Consider the following 16,175-nt stretch of genomic DNA (forward strand, 5'->3'; position numbering starts at 1 on the left):
GCTCATGGCTCCCCGGAAGAATGAAAAAATGAATGCAAGTCAATGAGGCTAAAAACGTTATTTTCTAATCCGCTTAGCCTTACGCCCTGGATCGCACATATGTTGTACTGCAAATTAAATAAAGTAGTGATGGGTGTTTCGACCATGCCAGTCATGTACTTAGAGATTTATCAGCTTGTAAAAGTCGTAATTAGCATGACTACACACCAGAAATTGGCCCGTCTCATATGTGGCATCACCACATAATCTCCTCTCCCCTAGCGTAGCTGATACTTACCACATGGCCAGATTTATGGTGGTTCTTTCCTGCTGTGGGAAGTTTGCTGAACGTACAGCTCTCTTCCCTCAGTTTTCTCCGTGTCTGGTTCGATGATGTCACTTTCGTGAAGCGCATTTGTAGTCCTGGACTTATTTTCACACAAAACCTAAAATAGCGTTTCCCCTTGTTTGAAAATAAGCACCTTCTTGGTGTCAAAATTTGTCTTTAAAATTCACGAACATCATATGTGAAATAGGGCTGCAACGATTCATTGATGTTGTTGACAAATATCGACAATAGTGTAAAGGATCATATTTACATCTTATGTAGGAAACCATCAAAGGTGAGATTCCATAGAAAATATGGAATCAATTTGATGTATCTTTGAATACTACCTTTAACCAGAAGATCTGAACTTGTTATTGCAGGGATTAGGTAACATTTTGTAATAACCCAGAGTCAAAAGAGAGAGAGACAAGTTTTAAAGTTTAAGAAGATTTATTTCTAAACAATTTAAAACAAGGCTAACTCTAACTCTAAACACTCTATGTGATGAATGGATCTAGTTGTGAATGAGGCAAAATGGATGGTGTAAATGTGAAATGTTGTTATCAGAACTCTCGTTTCCGGAGAAGCCTTAGTTCTGTGTGGGAGCGAATGTTTTGCTCTAAACTATAGTTGGAGTTTCAAAAACCACATTCAGACGCTATCTTGCCGAGCTACATACCCTTGCGGAGACCTTCGTTGCAGATCCAGAATGCCAGGTTCTCAGACCCCCCTTTGGTACTGAAGCCAGTGAAACAGCGTACGGTACGACAGACTGGTCTTGGAATGCCTCCAGGTAAGCGGCAGTTGGTTGACGGCATCAGCGGGACCCTGAAGGGTCATTGAGTTCAGCTTTTACTCTGAAGGAGCGTTGCTTCAGGTGGAGCTTGCAACAGGTTTTATTATCCAGCTTGTCAAGGTTCTTTGTGGTTAAAAAGTTACGAGTGGCCGGCTCGCAACTCTAGAACGTTTGAACTGAGTTAAGGGTGACGTGGGAGTTAGTTTTGTAATTCAGATGTTTTGATTTATGGTCGAATCAAAATTGGACACAAATATAAACACTGCACAGATTATGCCACGCGTCAGAAAGGAAAGCTCTGATTGGAGAGACAAAGGAATGTGTCATGTGATTTAACATTACGTGTGATCAGTCTAGTGTGTAGTTTAAAAGTTATATTACTTATTAAAATACTGTCATAGGATTATAATATCAAGTAATTAATATTCGTATTTCACAGATTTATTTAACATTGAGCTTTACATGATTATTTGGACTAACACAGGTATTTGATTATTATTTAATAGAAGAGTTTCGATCTTCTTTCTTCTCTTGAGCTGTTGGGGGAGGCAAATAGCTAGTTAAAACAATTTAGATGCAGAAGCATCAAAAGGCCTTGAGCATATCTGAAGGAGATTAGTTCTTCCTGAGGAAAGGGGACCTTTAGGTCAGAAAACAGTCCCTTCATGACGCTACAATAGAAATAGTCGACAATGAATTTCATTGTCGACGTTGTCGCCAGACGTGTTTTTTCCGACCGAGTGAGGCATCTCACATCATTACGATCTCTGCCGAGTCGTACATGCACAATAGCTTCTCTGCTGAGGGTCAACTAACAGAAATGGCGGCATCCGACACAGCAGCTACGCGTACAAAAACATCTAAAGTTTGGGAGCATTCTGTCCAGGATTCGGCGAATAAAAAGATTACCTGCATTAATTGCAAAGCACTCCTTGCGTATCACGGCAGCACCTCGCTGATGAATGAACACTTATCCCTCCTTTCTACTGGAGCCGTCAGCAGCACGTTACTGCAGCAGCACGTCTTGCTCGCGTAAGCTACTGCTTGGCCCTTCCCACCAGAGACGCGTAGGAAGCAGTAGGGGAGCAGCTGTCACCGACAGAGCACGAAGTCACACGAGTGACTTTGTCAGTAAACACAACAACAAGCAGGAGAAAACTACAACATGGCTCCAAAAGGTTTGTGTTTTATGTTCTGTCCATTTTATAATCGCCAATACAGACCTGATAAACAAAGGAGACCGCTAGCTAGGTGATAACTTCTCACGGGGCCGCACAGTTAGTAACTTTTTTTTAAAGTAAAGCAACCGGAAGGCAGTACGTTTCTTTATTCTGAAAATCTCGGGAAGCTTTGCTCTGTTTCCATGTCCGATTTCCTGTCTTTCCTTCCCCAAAAATGTTGAACTTGACCTGTTTCATAGGTTTAGCACGTAGAAAATAGAACCAGCGCGTAAGGGCTGCAACATGCCGCCCCTGAGACGCGGCCGACTCGCGCTGCTGACGGCTCCGGTGGAAAAGGTTCTGTTGACCACAGCGGTTTCTATCAGCAGCTATGACGTGCTGCTGCAGTAACGTGCTGCTGATGGCTCCGTCACGGCTCCGGTGGAAAGGAGGGGTTAAAGAGAAAGCACATCGAACAGTTGAATGAAATAGTCTGATACACTTCGGTAAGATTTAAATAACACAAAAGCCAATACGTTTTGTTTTGGATGTACATTGTACATTTTTTAAATGTATTTTTGCTTTTAAAAAAGAGAAATTCATTGTTATGCCTGACTGTGCCTGACAAAAGTATTTTTATTTTATTAATGCATTTATGTCTATACTGACTGAGCACTGTGCCTAATTGGTGTTAGACAGGGCATTTTTATTTACTTTTAGTATGAATTGGCCTTTCAGCAGCAAAGTTCAATAAAATATGCATTTTCCATTGAAGTACCATCTTTCTTGTGTTTATCATTTTTCACACAATTAAAGCAATCTCATGCAAAATTTAAGAAAAATTTAATAATTATCCGATTAGTCGACTAATCGTTTCAATAGTCGGTGACTAGTCGACTATTAAAATAGTCGTTAGTTGCAGCCCTAATGTGAAATCCATGGTACAAAACAAGCGGAATTGGAAAATAGCGTTTTTAGCCCCATTGACTTGCATTCATTTTTTTGTTCTTACGGGGACCCATGATGTGGAAGTAGATGGGCGTGACTTAGGCTCCCTATCCTAGTTGAAAATAATATTTTAGAGCAGATGTGCCTGATTTTAAATCGACTTTACAACAGTGGTATATTGGCCATTCCCAATGGTAAATATCAGCCCAATATATATATCGGTCTAGCCTTAGATTACCCTTTTCTAAATTCTTTTGTAATTTGTGAAACAACCGAGACAGAAAAGAGAGTTGGAACTGACCCACCACTGTTGCACCTCTGAGCCAGGTAACCGGGTAGACACAGTCAACTGGGTGAGCAGGTTGTATGAAGTGGGGGTGGGACTTGCTACCTCCACATTGTCCCTTCCCTTGTGTTACATGGTCTCTTGACTCTGCAGACGTATTGCAGATGTGTTTTGTAAGAAGTCCTTTTGTTTATTCAGTCTGAAATGGTCTCCATGCGTGTAAATCCACACTGACACATTCCTGAGCCTCCTCTGTGCATAAAGGACAAGATGCAGCAGGCCTTATGGGTTTGGATTAAATCTCTGTGGACTTGTTTGCTTTTTCCACAGGTGTAATCAGATTGTGAGAGGAGGGTTCAATCTGGATATGTTCTCCAGAGTCTACAAACCCTTGCTAAGGAGGTTTTGTGGGACCCAGCGCTCCCATGCTGAATGGAGGGAGCTAATCTGTAAATAAATATTCTTATGTGATGTGATAAATGGAAATCAAAAAAGATGCAACGGAGTTCCAAAAGAGTGGCTGTGATGGTTTCAGATGAGAAGTGTTTACATAGCAGCTGATGGTGTCCTCCTGCAGGGGACCTGCTGTATCCCAGGCATCAGAGTGAAGGGCTAACAATCTGTTGCAGCTCTAGACCTAGTGGCTCCACTCGTTTGTTTTCATGTCAAACAGTTTTTTGTGTGCATGACAAAAATGACATGAAAACTAGTCTAGCTAATTGTTTTGACAGTTTACACGATGCTGCCTAGCTGATGGTTGCTATGCTTCATAACAAATGTCCCCAAATTTTATAAATGTGTTATTTATTGTATAATATATGTGTTAGACTTGGGTGGTATACAAATTTAATACCGTCTAGCTTCTTCCACATTTTACCAAAGTGTACGGTATTACCAGGACTAATTTAAAATGATGACGTAAGCCTCAAGTAGACTTGCCAAACTGTTGGTTTGGACCTTCAATGTTCAGAAACTGAATAAAGCCTCACACACACACACACACACACACACACACACACACACACACACACACACACACACACACACACACACACACATATATATATATATATATATATATATATATATATATATATATATATATATATATATATATATATATATATATATTGGGGATGCACGTTTTCCAAATTTTATTTAACCAGTTATTGATTAGGGATGTCCCGTTCCGATATCAATATCAGAAGTAATTCGATATCTGCCCAAAAACAGTGTATTGGATTAAATCGGACTGCATTAAAAATCTCCGATTTAAGCAGTCCGTTAAGGTTCACATTTTTGCAACCAGTGGTTAAAAAAATAATTTTTTTTTTCACACTCACTTCAATTCAATTCAAGTTTATTTATATAGCGTCAAATCACGACAAGAGTCGTCTCAAGGCACTTCACATAATAAACATTCCAATTCACAGGTCATTAAGCCAATCAGAAATAATGTTTCCTATATAAGGAACCCAGCAAATTGCATCAAGTCACTGACTAGTGTCAGTGACTATACAGCAATCCTCATACTAAGCAAGCATGCAGCGACAGTGGAGAGGAAAACTCCCTTTTAACAGGAAGAAACCTCCAGAGAATCCTGGCTCAGAATAAGCAGCCATCCTCCACGACTCACTGGGGATGGAGAAGACAGAGCAGACACACACACACACACACACACACACACACACACACACACACACACACACACACACACACGCATGCACGCACGCACGCACACCACACACACACACACAGACAAGTAATGTGTCTATAGTTATATTGTGATGTCTTAGTAAATATTGTATTTGGTGAAAGATAAACTTTATTGTATTTATCCTAATGGATCTATAATTAAACTGATAAACTAGTATTAGCACATCAAAAGTCAAGGAAGCCAAAAAGTTATTATCAGGCGAGAGAGAATGTTTAAGTGGTTAGCAGCAGTGTGCTAGTCGATGGCCCCCTCCATGAGGCCACCACAGCTCAGCAGAACGTCGTTGTAGCTTCTTCTGGGGAGAAAAACACTTACAGAGAAAATAAAGTTAACAGCTGAAATTGCACAAAATAGTACAGTTAAAGAGTAGACTGTAGAAGAAAGCAGTAGAGTGTGAAAAGTGGTCAGTGTGTCCTCCAGCAGTCTAAGCCTATAGCAGCATAACTACAGAGATAACTCTGGATAATCTATCCTATTTAGATGTAGGCACTCACTTGGCTCTTGTTCTCCGTTTGAGTATTATCACTTGATCAAGCCTTTCATACATACAGGTGCTGGCCAGTAAATTAGAATATCATCAAAAGGTTGAAAATATTTCAGTAATTCCATTCAAAACGTGAAACTTGTACATTATATTCATGCAATGCACACAGACCAATGTATTTCCGATGTTTATTACGTTTAATTTTGATATTTATAGGTGACAACCAATGAAAACATCAAATCTGGTATCTCAGAAAATTAGAATATTCTAAAGGCCAATGAAAAAATGTTTGTTTCTCTAATGTTGGCCAACTGAAAAGAATGAACATGAAAAGAATGTGCATGTATAGCACTCAATACTTAGTCGGGGCTCCTTTTGCCTCAATAACTGCAGTAATGCGGCGTGGCATGGACTCGATCAGTCTGTGGCACTGCTCAGGTGTTATGAGAGCCCAGGTTGCTCTGATAGTCGTCTTCAGCTCCTCTGCATTGTTGGGTCTAGCGTATTGCATCCTCCGCTTCACAATACCCCATAGATTTTCTATGGGGTTAAGGTCAGGCGAGTTTGCTGGCCAATCAAGGACAGGGATACCATGGTCCTTGAACCAGGTGCTGGTGGTTTTGGCACTGTGTGCAGGTGCCAAGTCCTGTTGAAAGGTGAAGTCTGCATCCCCATAAAGTTGGTCAGCAGCAGGAAGCATGAAGTGCTCTAAAACTTCCTGGTAGACGGCTGCATTGACCCTGGACCTCAGGAAACAGAGTGGGCCAACACCGGCAGATGACATGGCACCCCACACCATCACTGACGGTGGAAACTTTACACTGGACCTCATGCAACGTGGATTCTGTGCTTCTCCGCTCTTCCTCCAGACTCTGGGTCCTTGATTTCCAAAGGAAATGCAGAACTTGCTTTCATCAGAAAACATAACTTTGGACCACTCAGCATCAGTCCAGTCCTTTTTATCCTTGGCCCAGGCGAGACGCTTCTTGCGCTGTTTCATGTTCAAGAGTGGCTTGACACACGGAATGCGACACCTGAATCCCATGTCTTTCATGAGTCTCCTCGTGGTGGTTCTTGAAGCGCTGACTCCAGCTGCAGTCCACTCTTTGTGGATCTCCCCCACATTTTTGAATGGGTTTGTCGTCACAATTCTCTGCAGGGTGCGGTTATCCCTAGAGCTTGTACACTTTTTTCTACCACATTTTTTCCGTCCCTTCGCCTGTCTGTTAATGTGCTTGGACACAGAGCTCTGCGAACAGCCAGCTTCTTTAGCAATCACCTTTTGTGTCTTGCCCTCCTTGTGCAAGGTGTCAATGATTGTCTTTTGGACAGCTGTTAAGTCAGAAGTCTTCCCCATGATTGTGGTGCCTTCAAAACAAGACTGAGGGACCTTTTAAAGGCCTTTGCAGGTGTTTTGAGTAAATCAGCTGATTAGAGTGGCAGCAGGTGTCTTCTATATTCAGCCTTTTCAGAATATTCTAATTTTTTGAGATACCAAATTTGGAGTTTTCATTAGTTGTCACTTATGAATATCAAATTTAAATGTAATGAACATTGGAAATACATTGGTCTGTGTGCATTGCATGAATATAATGTACAAGTTTCACGTTTTGAATGGAATTACTGAAATATTTTCAACCTTTTGATGATATTCTAATTTACTGGCCAGCACCTGTACAATATAGGTTAAAGTCTGTTTGATTTGTGCTGATGTCATATTGGATTGATATTGGTATCGGTCAATACAGAAGTCTGCAGTATCGGTATCGTATCGGAAGTGAAAAAGTTGTATCGGGACATCCCTACTATTGATGCCTCTTAATGGTTAATAGCTGCTTAACCGGAAACCAACCGTTCGGATCCACATAGATTATTTCAATTAAAATCCAGTCAGAGATGGAGAAGTGATTAATGAAATAACTGATACTCAAACAACAGGAATCAAACCAGGTCAGCTTCATTAGCAGCATAAGATTTGTACATGTTGTTCTTTCTAGCAGGTAGGATGCTAATGACTAAGCTAAAGTCAGAGAGAGAATAAACACAGGTGGCAGATTAGTGCATACACACACACACACACACTCACTGGAGATGAGCTGCAGAGGACTAAGATTACATTTACTGTTTTTTGTAGTCATGGAATATAAAACCAAACCAAACACACACAGCTGGTCTTTAGCTAGATAAAAATAGATATTTCTAAGGAATGAGTTGAGCTGGGAGGGATGAGTGACTTTAATGCTCTTGGACTGTCCAGCAGTCACAATTTTCAAATGAATAGCTCTGGATGAGCGGTGACATTTAGCAAACAAGATGGCCGAACACACACACACACACACACACACACACACACACACACACACACACACACACACACACACACACACACAAAAGTGAGGTTAGTGAGAAAAGTAATGAATAATGTGCAGCATATTTTAAATACACAGACCCATTTTGTGTGTCGTTGTAACACTGGTTTGCTAAAAGGAAATAGCCCGGAGTGTGATGGAGGTGTGCATTAGAGAACGAGCTGAAACCTCCGTCGTCAGGGCTGACACCTGATTTGCTCGGCCAGCAGCATGCTTGCTTGAGAAAACCCACGCCTGCTGAGGCATCAGCTTCTACCCGGGCCCGTGCAGTGGACACCTACACAGCTGTCTCTGGATGTCTGAGGGTAGAGGTTGATGGTCAGAAGTAAAATAAAAGCATTCTGGTTTGTTTTGAGTGAACCTTGTGTTCTTTAGAATAAACGCCTTCACACTCCTCGTGTTTGTGTTTCTGGTTCAGCATGGCTGTCAAGGCGTGTTCTCACCGTCACGGCCACACGCTTGAATGACTCAGCTTTATTTTTTGTGATTTCAGGTGGAAGCACGGCAGACTCTTGGTCTACATCTCTTTACCTGTCCCTGGTGGTGTCGCTGATGGTGCTGGTGGTCCTGGTGGCGGTGCTGGTGAACTGTGTGACCTGCTGCAAACAGAGAGAGATCGACTTTAAGGTAAAAGTTGTGGCAGGTGAAGCGTGAAATAGCTGTAATACAGGCTTCCTTTAATGATGTTTACTGAATTACCAAGTCATGTTTCTGAAGATTAAAACATCCCAGTTATCGTTGTTGTTATTGTAGGAGTTTGAGGACCACTTTGATGATGAAATCGACTTCACTCCACCAGCAGAGGACACGCCTTCTATCCATCCTCCAGCGGAGGTGTACACGCTGGACGTGTCCCCCGTCCCTCTGCCTGGACCCCCGCACCTCCAGCCTCTGGCCAGCATCACAGGTCAGATGAAAACACTTAAAAGGCTCAGCCATGTAAATGAATACTGGTAAAGTCATTAAAACATAAACACCAGTAGTGGATTATATTAGGCAGAGGCTGGTTTCCAGTTTAAAGATGTCTTTAAAACATCATGGTGTCAAAACGATCATTAAATTCCGTTTTAATGAGATGCCAGAGACAGTGCTGGGTCCTCCAGTCGTGTGGAGCAGACTCTTGAGCTCTTAGTTCTACTGTTTATCCTACAGATAGTTTTCATTGGCTGGGCTTTCCTTTTTCTTTTGTTATTCAAACATATAAACATTTAGTCCTGGATGTGTTGAGAAAAATTAAGGATTTGGGTTAAAAGTCTAAAGGACAAGTCTGGCAATTAAACATCAGACGCATGCAGCCGGTGAGTGGGCGGGGCATTAATTTGGTTCATCCGTTTGGTGTCACAGAGGCATCCGCTGGCTTCAAAGTCGGACGCCACAGTCTGAGCTACATCCAGGAGCTTGGCAACGGATGGTTTGGTCAGGTAAGGTTGAAACGTTTTATTTCCTCTAAGGAGCTGCAGATGTAAAATATCTCGTTCAACTCAGCAGGTTTCAGCAAGAGTCTTTCATTTTGAACCATCAGGTCCTTTTGAGTGAAATCTACACAGATCCAGGAGGAGCCAGAGTGGTGGTGAAGGAGCTAAAGGCTAATGCCAGTGCTAAGGAGGGGAATGACTTTCTGCAGCAGCAAGGGGATCCATTCAGGTGAATGAACATCCCTTTTCATCACTTTTCTTCTTTTTTCTCCTTTAGCATATGAATTGGTTAACATGACTGTAATAATAATAATAATAATAATTGTAACAACTGCTCAAAGATGCTGAATGTGTGGCTGGATAGGGGAGTCTTTAGTACTTTCATGAATTCTTGCAGCGAGTCAGCAGCACGGATGTGTTGAGGGTGAGTGTTTCGGGGGGGAGCAGCCATGGAAAAAGCTCTGTCTCCGATGGTGCGGTGCTTTGATGTGGTCACCTGAGATTGGAGGCAGAGGATCTGATCTAATGCCGTTTACAGCTCCCTCTACCTGCAGCAGCTGAAAGACCCTGAAACCTTTGATTTATAATTCTTGTTTTCAGAGTGCTGCAGCACCCGAACCTCCTCCAGTGCCTGGGACAGTGTGTCGAGGCCATTCCCTTCCTGCTTGTGTTTGAATACTGTGAAATGGTGAGTGACTCGGGCCCTTTGACATCCCCTTCAGTGTAGTTGCCTGCTTTGTGTCTGACATTGTTACGTCCCCGACATGAGATGTTAAAAGTGTGAAGGAGGGGGAGAACATAAGAACTGGTGGAGGAGTTTAAAATGGGTTTATTTGTACAAAAAGGTATTAAAACACGAGCAAAACTGATTTCTCAAAAAGGTTAACGTTACAAAGCGCATTATCAACTATAAAACACCTGGTAAAAACTTATGTTAAAAGTTTTGCCGCAACGAAGGTGTTTTAAAATCCTGAAGTTGATAAAAGTCTAAAAACCTAATCCAGCCTGATAATCTCACATATTTGTAGGCCATGACCCCTTAAGACCCCTTAAGAAAGCTAAAGAGTTGTTCCCTCCTCCACACTAAAGTGGCCCACACGCCCATCGTGGCCACTGATTCAGTCATTTTTTTTCTGTCCAGGGTAGACCGATCGCTGACTGAGGGGAGCTCCCATTCCCTCCCTCCCTCCCCCTCTAATCTCCTCCTTCACCACAGTTACATAGTTACAGTAAGCCTGGGACTTCTCACATTCCCACCTCACCCAGTAAAGCAACAGGCTCCATTTACACTCCTCTGGTGTCATCTCCACCAGTTGCTGTGTTTGTGCATTTTTATGGCCAGAACCTTGTGGTTGTTGGCGACTGCTGAGTGCATTCTTGAGAAAACTTGAGCTGCTCCTAAAGTAACCCTCCAGTATGGGAAACACCAGCCTGATCTTTTAATTCATCTCTGCATAAACCGCTCATTTTAGTTTTAAAGGAAAATCTCTTAATGAGGGACATACACAGGCTTATCCAGTCTGGTGAGAGAGGCTTCCTTAATGAGGAGAAGTGTACATTTCTTCAGACGTTGCGTCATCATGTTGAGGGTTTGTGTCAGCTGCCCAGACCTGGCACTTGTTCTGACATTGTGGTCCCTCTCAGCCAAGCTCCAGTAATCTCTCTGACAGCACATGGAAATAAGTCAAGGTGCGCCGCTTGCCACAAGTCATTAGGGAGAATGGCGTGATGAAGAGCAGGTCTTGGTGATAATGTGTGAGGGAGCACAACTGAGTGATGTTTGTGCTTGTTATCCCTCTCTGGATGAAGGATCATCAGGGTGTGTAGGTGGATCTCGGTTTGTGTTAACTTGAACTTTTTCAAACCCGCTGCAGTGACGTGACATAAAACACAACTTCCTAATGGGCCGTTACTGTTGGCAACCATTTGAAGATGCTAAAGTGACATTGTGTAGTTTCCTGGCACTAGGGGGCAGTACGTACATTTCAGAGTGTTTTTATTGCATGTCGCCGTAACCGTTGCTAGTTTAAAAAAAGTTACGTGCGACCTCGTCATGACTCCTCAGACTTTGATGGTCATTCAGTTAACACCATCGAGAGAACGCAATGCAAATGCTAATTTTCAGGTGGTATAAGTTCCAGATCTTCTCGGGGTCTTGCGCCTGCCAATGACATCATTATACTACATCAATACCACTCTGCCAAACTATATTAGATCTCTTTTTCAAATCTGTTCTTTCACATTGGTTTTGTGAAGAGTTTAGCAGTTTTGTTTTTAAATTTGTGTTTCTTATTGCCTGAATGTTTTTAAAAGCGGTAACGTCACTTCCGTTAATCATCTAGTGTGAGGTCATCGACAGGCGCGGGACCCAGAGCTGGCCAAAAGGAAACATGGCGTCCCTCAAAGATGCTGGACCCATGCCCTATGTACTTTAGGCCCAGTTTCTATGGTTATATGTTACAAAGCTGCCAATATATTTCTACAACTGGACAATTTATTTATTTTCAACAATATTTTGACGGATATTTCCAGAGATTAAAAGTAAAAAGACACATTGTCACTTTAAATTAATCTTAAACATAGTTAATTATAGTAATTAAGATAAATGAGAATCAGCTGAAATATGTATCAGGTGAAGATGCGCCAACATGACATTTTTGGACCAATACCAATATTTGCCGATACCGATATACTGTACTGACATAAATGCTTTTAAAATCAGCAGATTTTGTATAGAATGAAAATGATTAAAGTTGAATTTACGTTATTATCTACACACAGCACACTCATTTACGCTTCTGAGATGATTACAATCACTAACACGTGACTAAAACAAATCCCCCCCCTCCCTCAATATCGGGCTATCTCTGCACTTTATCTTTTCTTTACTGACTGTTACTACAGTTTGGCCAAATATGACCGACTGCTAATTACAACGTGGCAGATTTCTCGACAGGTCCTGAGACAGTTTTGTTCTGTGCAAAGTTTTCAGACATGTTAAGAGTTCCAGCGACATGGGAGCAAGGCCCTGAGACTCGCTCCAGGAACATCAGATCTTTAGCAAACGTTTGCAAACATCGTGGAAGCTCCCTCATAAATGACGTTCGCAGGTTGTCACCAGCAGGCACAGCCCAGTGAGAGCCTGCTGTTGCACATTCTAGTGACATGTTATGTGAATGTTCAGCAGCGGGACGGAGCCAGAACCTTCGTCAGACTCCTCTCTGGTTCAGGCGCTCCCGCAGGAGCCAGCCAAGTCGTCCCACAGTTAAACCACAACAATTAGTGGATTTATCTCTTTGGTTACAGACAGACTGTAACATGGAGCATTAAAATTCACATTGGATCACTTCAGGATCATTATCTGTCTTAGAGCCGGCTTCATCGATGGTAATTGTTAAATTCTTGGCAGCATTTAGCGTGTTTGGCCCTTATGGAAATGAGACAACAGTTATTTTGCTCTGCGACTGAACCGGCACTAAAAACAAACCTGTTTCCATTTGAGTTTTCCTTCTTTTACAGCTTGATAATAAGTTCATTTAGTTAGTTCACTTTTATTTTGCAACAGCAGTTTCCTGGAATCCAGATCGAGTCACCTGCTGCAGACATGCCCAAATAAATATAGACACACACACATACACACAGTGTCGTTTACCATACCTTTAATATAGCTCTTCAGTGAAGACCGTTTCCCAGAGTTGTCCTTGTGCGTGCATGCGTGCGTGTGTGTGTTTTCATGCAAACAAGCCAAATAAAACTTAAGATGAAATAGCTTAAGGAAAAGGAAACCCTTTGTAAATGGCAGCCAACACGCAGTTTACATTAGTGTGGCCTGGCATTAACTAAAGGCCTATGACTAGTGTGTGTGTGTGTGTGTGTGTGTGTGTGTGTGTGTGTGTGTGTGTGTGCGTGTGCGTGCGTGCGTGCGTGCGTGCGTGTTCTTTACAGGTCATTCCTGAGGGTTGATGCATCCTGCCAGCTGATTGAGGAAGTCCCTCACTTTGACTTAAAAAGCAGCTTCAAGCAAAATGTTTCTTTTTTGGAACATTAAGAGAATCAAAGGAAATGTTTTGAAAGCACTTAAATGTTTAACAATGCTAGAAAATTATACAGAAATGGGTTTTCTACAGTAGCATTGATGGTGCTTTACTAAATCCAGAATGACATCATGAGGGAGTTCCCAAATCTCTGCTGACCCAAAAGAGGACAAAAACCTGTCTCACATTTAACAAAAATCTTTTGATGTTTCCGCAAACTTTTGGTAAAAACTGGTTAAGCAAAAGTGTGACTTTTGGAAGGTTTGTGTCCCGTTACCTCTGGTGTAAAACAAACGCGGCTCTAAAGGAACATCATGGCAACAGTCAGGCATGGTGGTGGTTAGTGTGATGTTCTGGGCTGCTTGGCTGCTTCAGAGACTGGACCACTTGTAACTGGTAGAACCATGAATTTTGCTCAAGTAGACAATCCTGGAGGATGTCTGACCTTTGACCTTAAATAGGCTGTTTATGCCGAAAAGCCCTCTATTGTAGCTGAATTAAAGTAATGGACTAGTTGAAAGTGGAATTATGACTGTTGTAAACAACACTGGAGTAGCTAGCACTAACAACGAGCTAAAACAACAAGCTAATGCTAAAATAAACCACCAAGTAAAAAGATCCACATTGTTGAACAAAAATATTACAAGTCCAGAAGCAACAAAGCCAGGTCACCATCAGCTTGTGATTTAGTAGCCTCCTTTTAGCGCCCTCCACTAGTGTAGACCGTGCAGATGTTCACTTCCCTTTTTACTCTTTGCTTCGCCTCTAAATATATTACTCTTACCTTTACTTCCAGGCTCCACCTTTATGCCATAACTTCTTTTACTTCTCTTTGTGCTTTTTATTGACGATTGGTGAACTGACAGAGCTAACTGCTAGCATAACAGCTGTAAAGCAGGTAAAGAGCGCCCCAATAGGACACATACCCACCCACAGAATTGTTAGGTGCAGCATCTGGCCAGCAGAGGGCTGCAGAGTGGTGTCAAATGTCAAACTGGTCAAGTTTCCAACTCGGCAATCACTGAGATCAATGTTAAAACTCTAGCTTAAAGTTTAATAACTATTTTGTGTTACATTAAAGCAATTCTGTGAAGCAGAGTGGATCAGAACTCCTCTGCTGTAAGTGCACGACTCATAAATGTGTAAATCATCACCATAGTTAGGTGTGGGACAGACTTTGAAAGTGCTTTAATCTGTGACCAACCCTGGAGGTTCTGCATTATACAAGCAGACGGGGAAGTCTGATAGATTTCACTGAATGACAGCCACACATGTGACGAGCAGCAGCTCACAGCTGAGATCGTGTCGAAACACATATTTACAGTCTCTCTGGCTTACCGACCAGAGGTTAACTATTTGTACGCCACGTGATTGACTCCTCGCTGCTCTGTCGTCACGCTGCTCTGCTGAACCACAGCATGGTGCAGGCGTCTGTTTTTAATGTCATTGAGGGTTTAATCCTTAAAAAACACCAGTAACGGCGTCTCATCCTGATCTGAGCCTGACTCTTATTTATAAATCTCAGTGACGCAATGGTGTCACCCTTATTTGGCTGTTCTACACTGATGAGAGGAGAGGAGGGGGGAGTGCTGCCCCCGTGTGGCTCTTTCATCGCACTGCATTTTAAGATGCGCTCTGAGGAAATAATAAAGCGAATGATTGATCTGACGTCGCTGAGCTAATTGTGTGGGTCTGTGTGCTTGCAGGGGGATTTGCGGAGTTTTCTGTCTCAGCAGGACTGGACGTTCAGGAGCGCTGATTTGCTGCAGCTGCAGAGGATGGCCTGTGAAATCGCTGCCGGCGTCACACAACTTCATAAACACAACTTCCTGCACAGGTAGCGCTTCAGAGCTGCTACACACAATTAAGCACACGGAGTTTGGATCTACGGTGCTAAGCAATGTGTGCAGAAATGCTTACCCTGCCAATGACACCAGACAGGAGAGTGTTGTCTTTTAGTAGAAAGCAAACTTTAGGGTTTATTTAAAAAGTTGAGGGGATGTTTTATAATTAATTAAATGATATAATCTCCATTATCATAATGACAGCTATGAAAATGGATCCTCCTGTCCTGATGAAGGCTAGCCACTCTGCATGATAAACAAATAAATTGTCAAGCTGTGTACCTGTCACGAGCTGAGTACACAGTCATAAACGTTGTATGAAATGATTATGAAGACGTGGGTCAACTGTTGGTTTTTCTCACATGCTGCCTGTCCAACCAGTCTCAGGAGTGCCAGTGTTCTCCAAAAAAGGGGCGTGCAGCAGCGAAGCTGCGCCTCATCTTCATTTTTACCCCGGCCAGGACCGGATCTCTGGCACCCGGCCAACGGGCGCAATAGCAGGCGGTGTTGGGGGCTCGGCGCATGTGGGTAACATACGACGCTCGGCTCATCAGCTCTATTCTGCATGCTCAGAATAAGCTCCAAGGGTTCCAATTACACAGCTCCCATGCATTGCCACAGTGTCAGCTGTCTTCTGCCAGAGGGATATGATGATTCTGCTCTTTGCGTGTAAACGGATATCCTCATATTGGGCGTTGTTTTAATCCTTGTTACAGTTCGAAGAGTGCTGCAATCTTCACTCTCTGGACTTGTTTTTTATAGCCCCAGAAAAACAATTATTTGATCGATTTATCCCCCCTCCCCCAAACAGAACG

At 42.5% G+C, this 16,175-nt stretch overlaps 1 protein-coding gene across 1 annotated transcript in view; it reads left to right on the plus strand.

The window, feature by feature from the left end:
* lmtk2 (lemur tyrosine kinase 2) overlaps positions 1-16,175 on the plus strand; it is a 36,601-nt gene that overhangs the window by 12,004 nt on the left and 8,422 nt on the right. The window contains exons 2-7 of the mRNA XM_054750529.2: positions 8,561-8,694; positions 8,821-8,974; positions 9,412-9,488; positions 9,590-9,711; positions 10,083-10,170; positions 15,223-15,353. Coding sequence (XP_054606504.2) covers positions 8,561-8,694; positions 8,821-8,974; positions 9,412-9,488; positions 9,590-9,711; positions 10,083-10,170; positions 15,223-15,353 — 706 coding nt within the window. The remainder of the gene's footprint in view (positions 1-8,560; positions 8,695-8,820; positions 8,975-9,411; positions 9,489-9,589; positions 9,712-10,082; positions 10,171-15,222; positions 15,354-16,175) is intronic.

This window comes from Nothobranchius furzeri, chromosome 12 (genome assembly GCF_043380555.1).
Source record: "Nothobranchius furzeri strain GRZ-AD chromosome 12, NfurGRZ-RIMD1, whole genome shotgun sequence".
Taxonomy (NCBI): domain Eukaryota; kingdom Metazoa; phylum Chordata; class Actinopteri; order Cyprinodontiformes; family Nothobranchiidae; genus Nothobranchius; species Nothobranchius furzeri.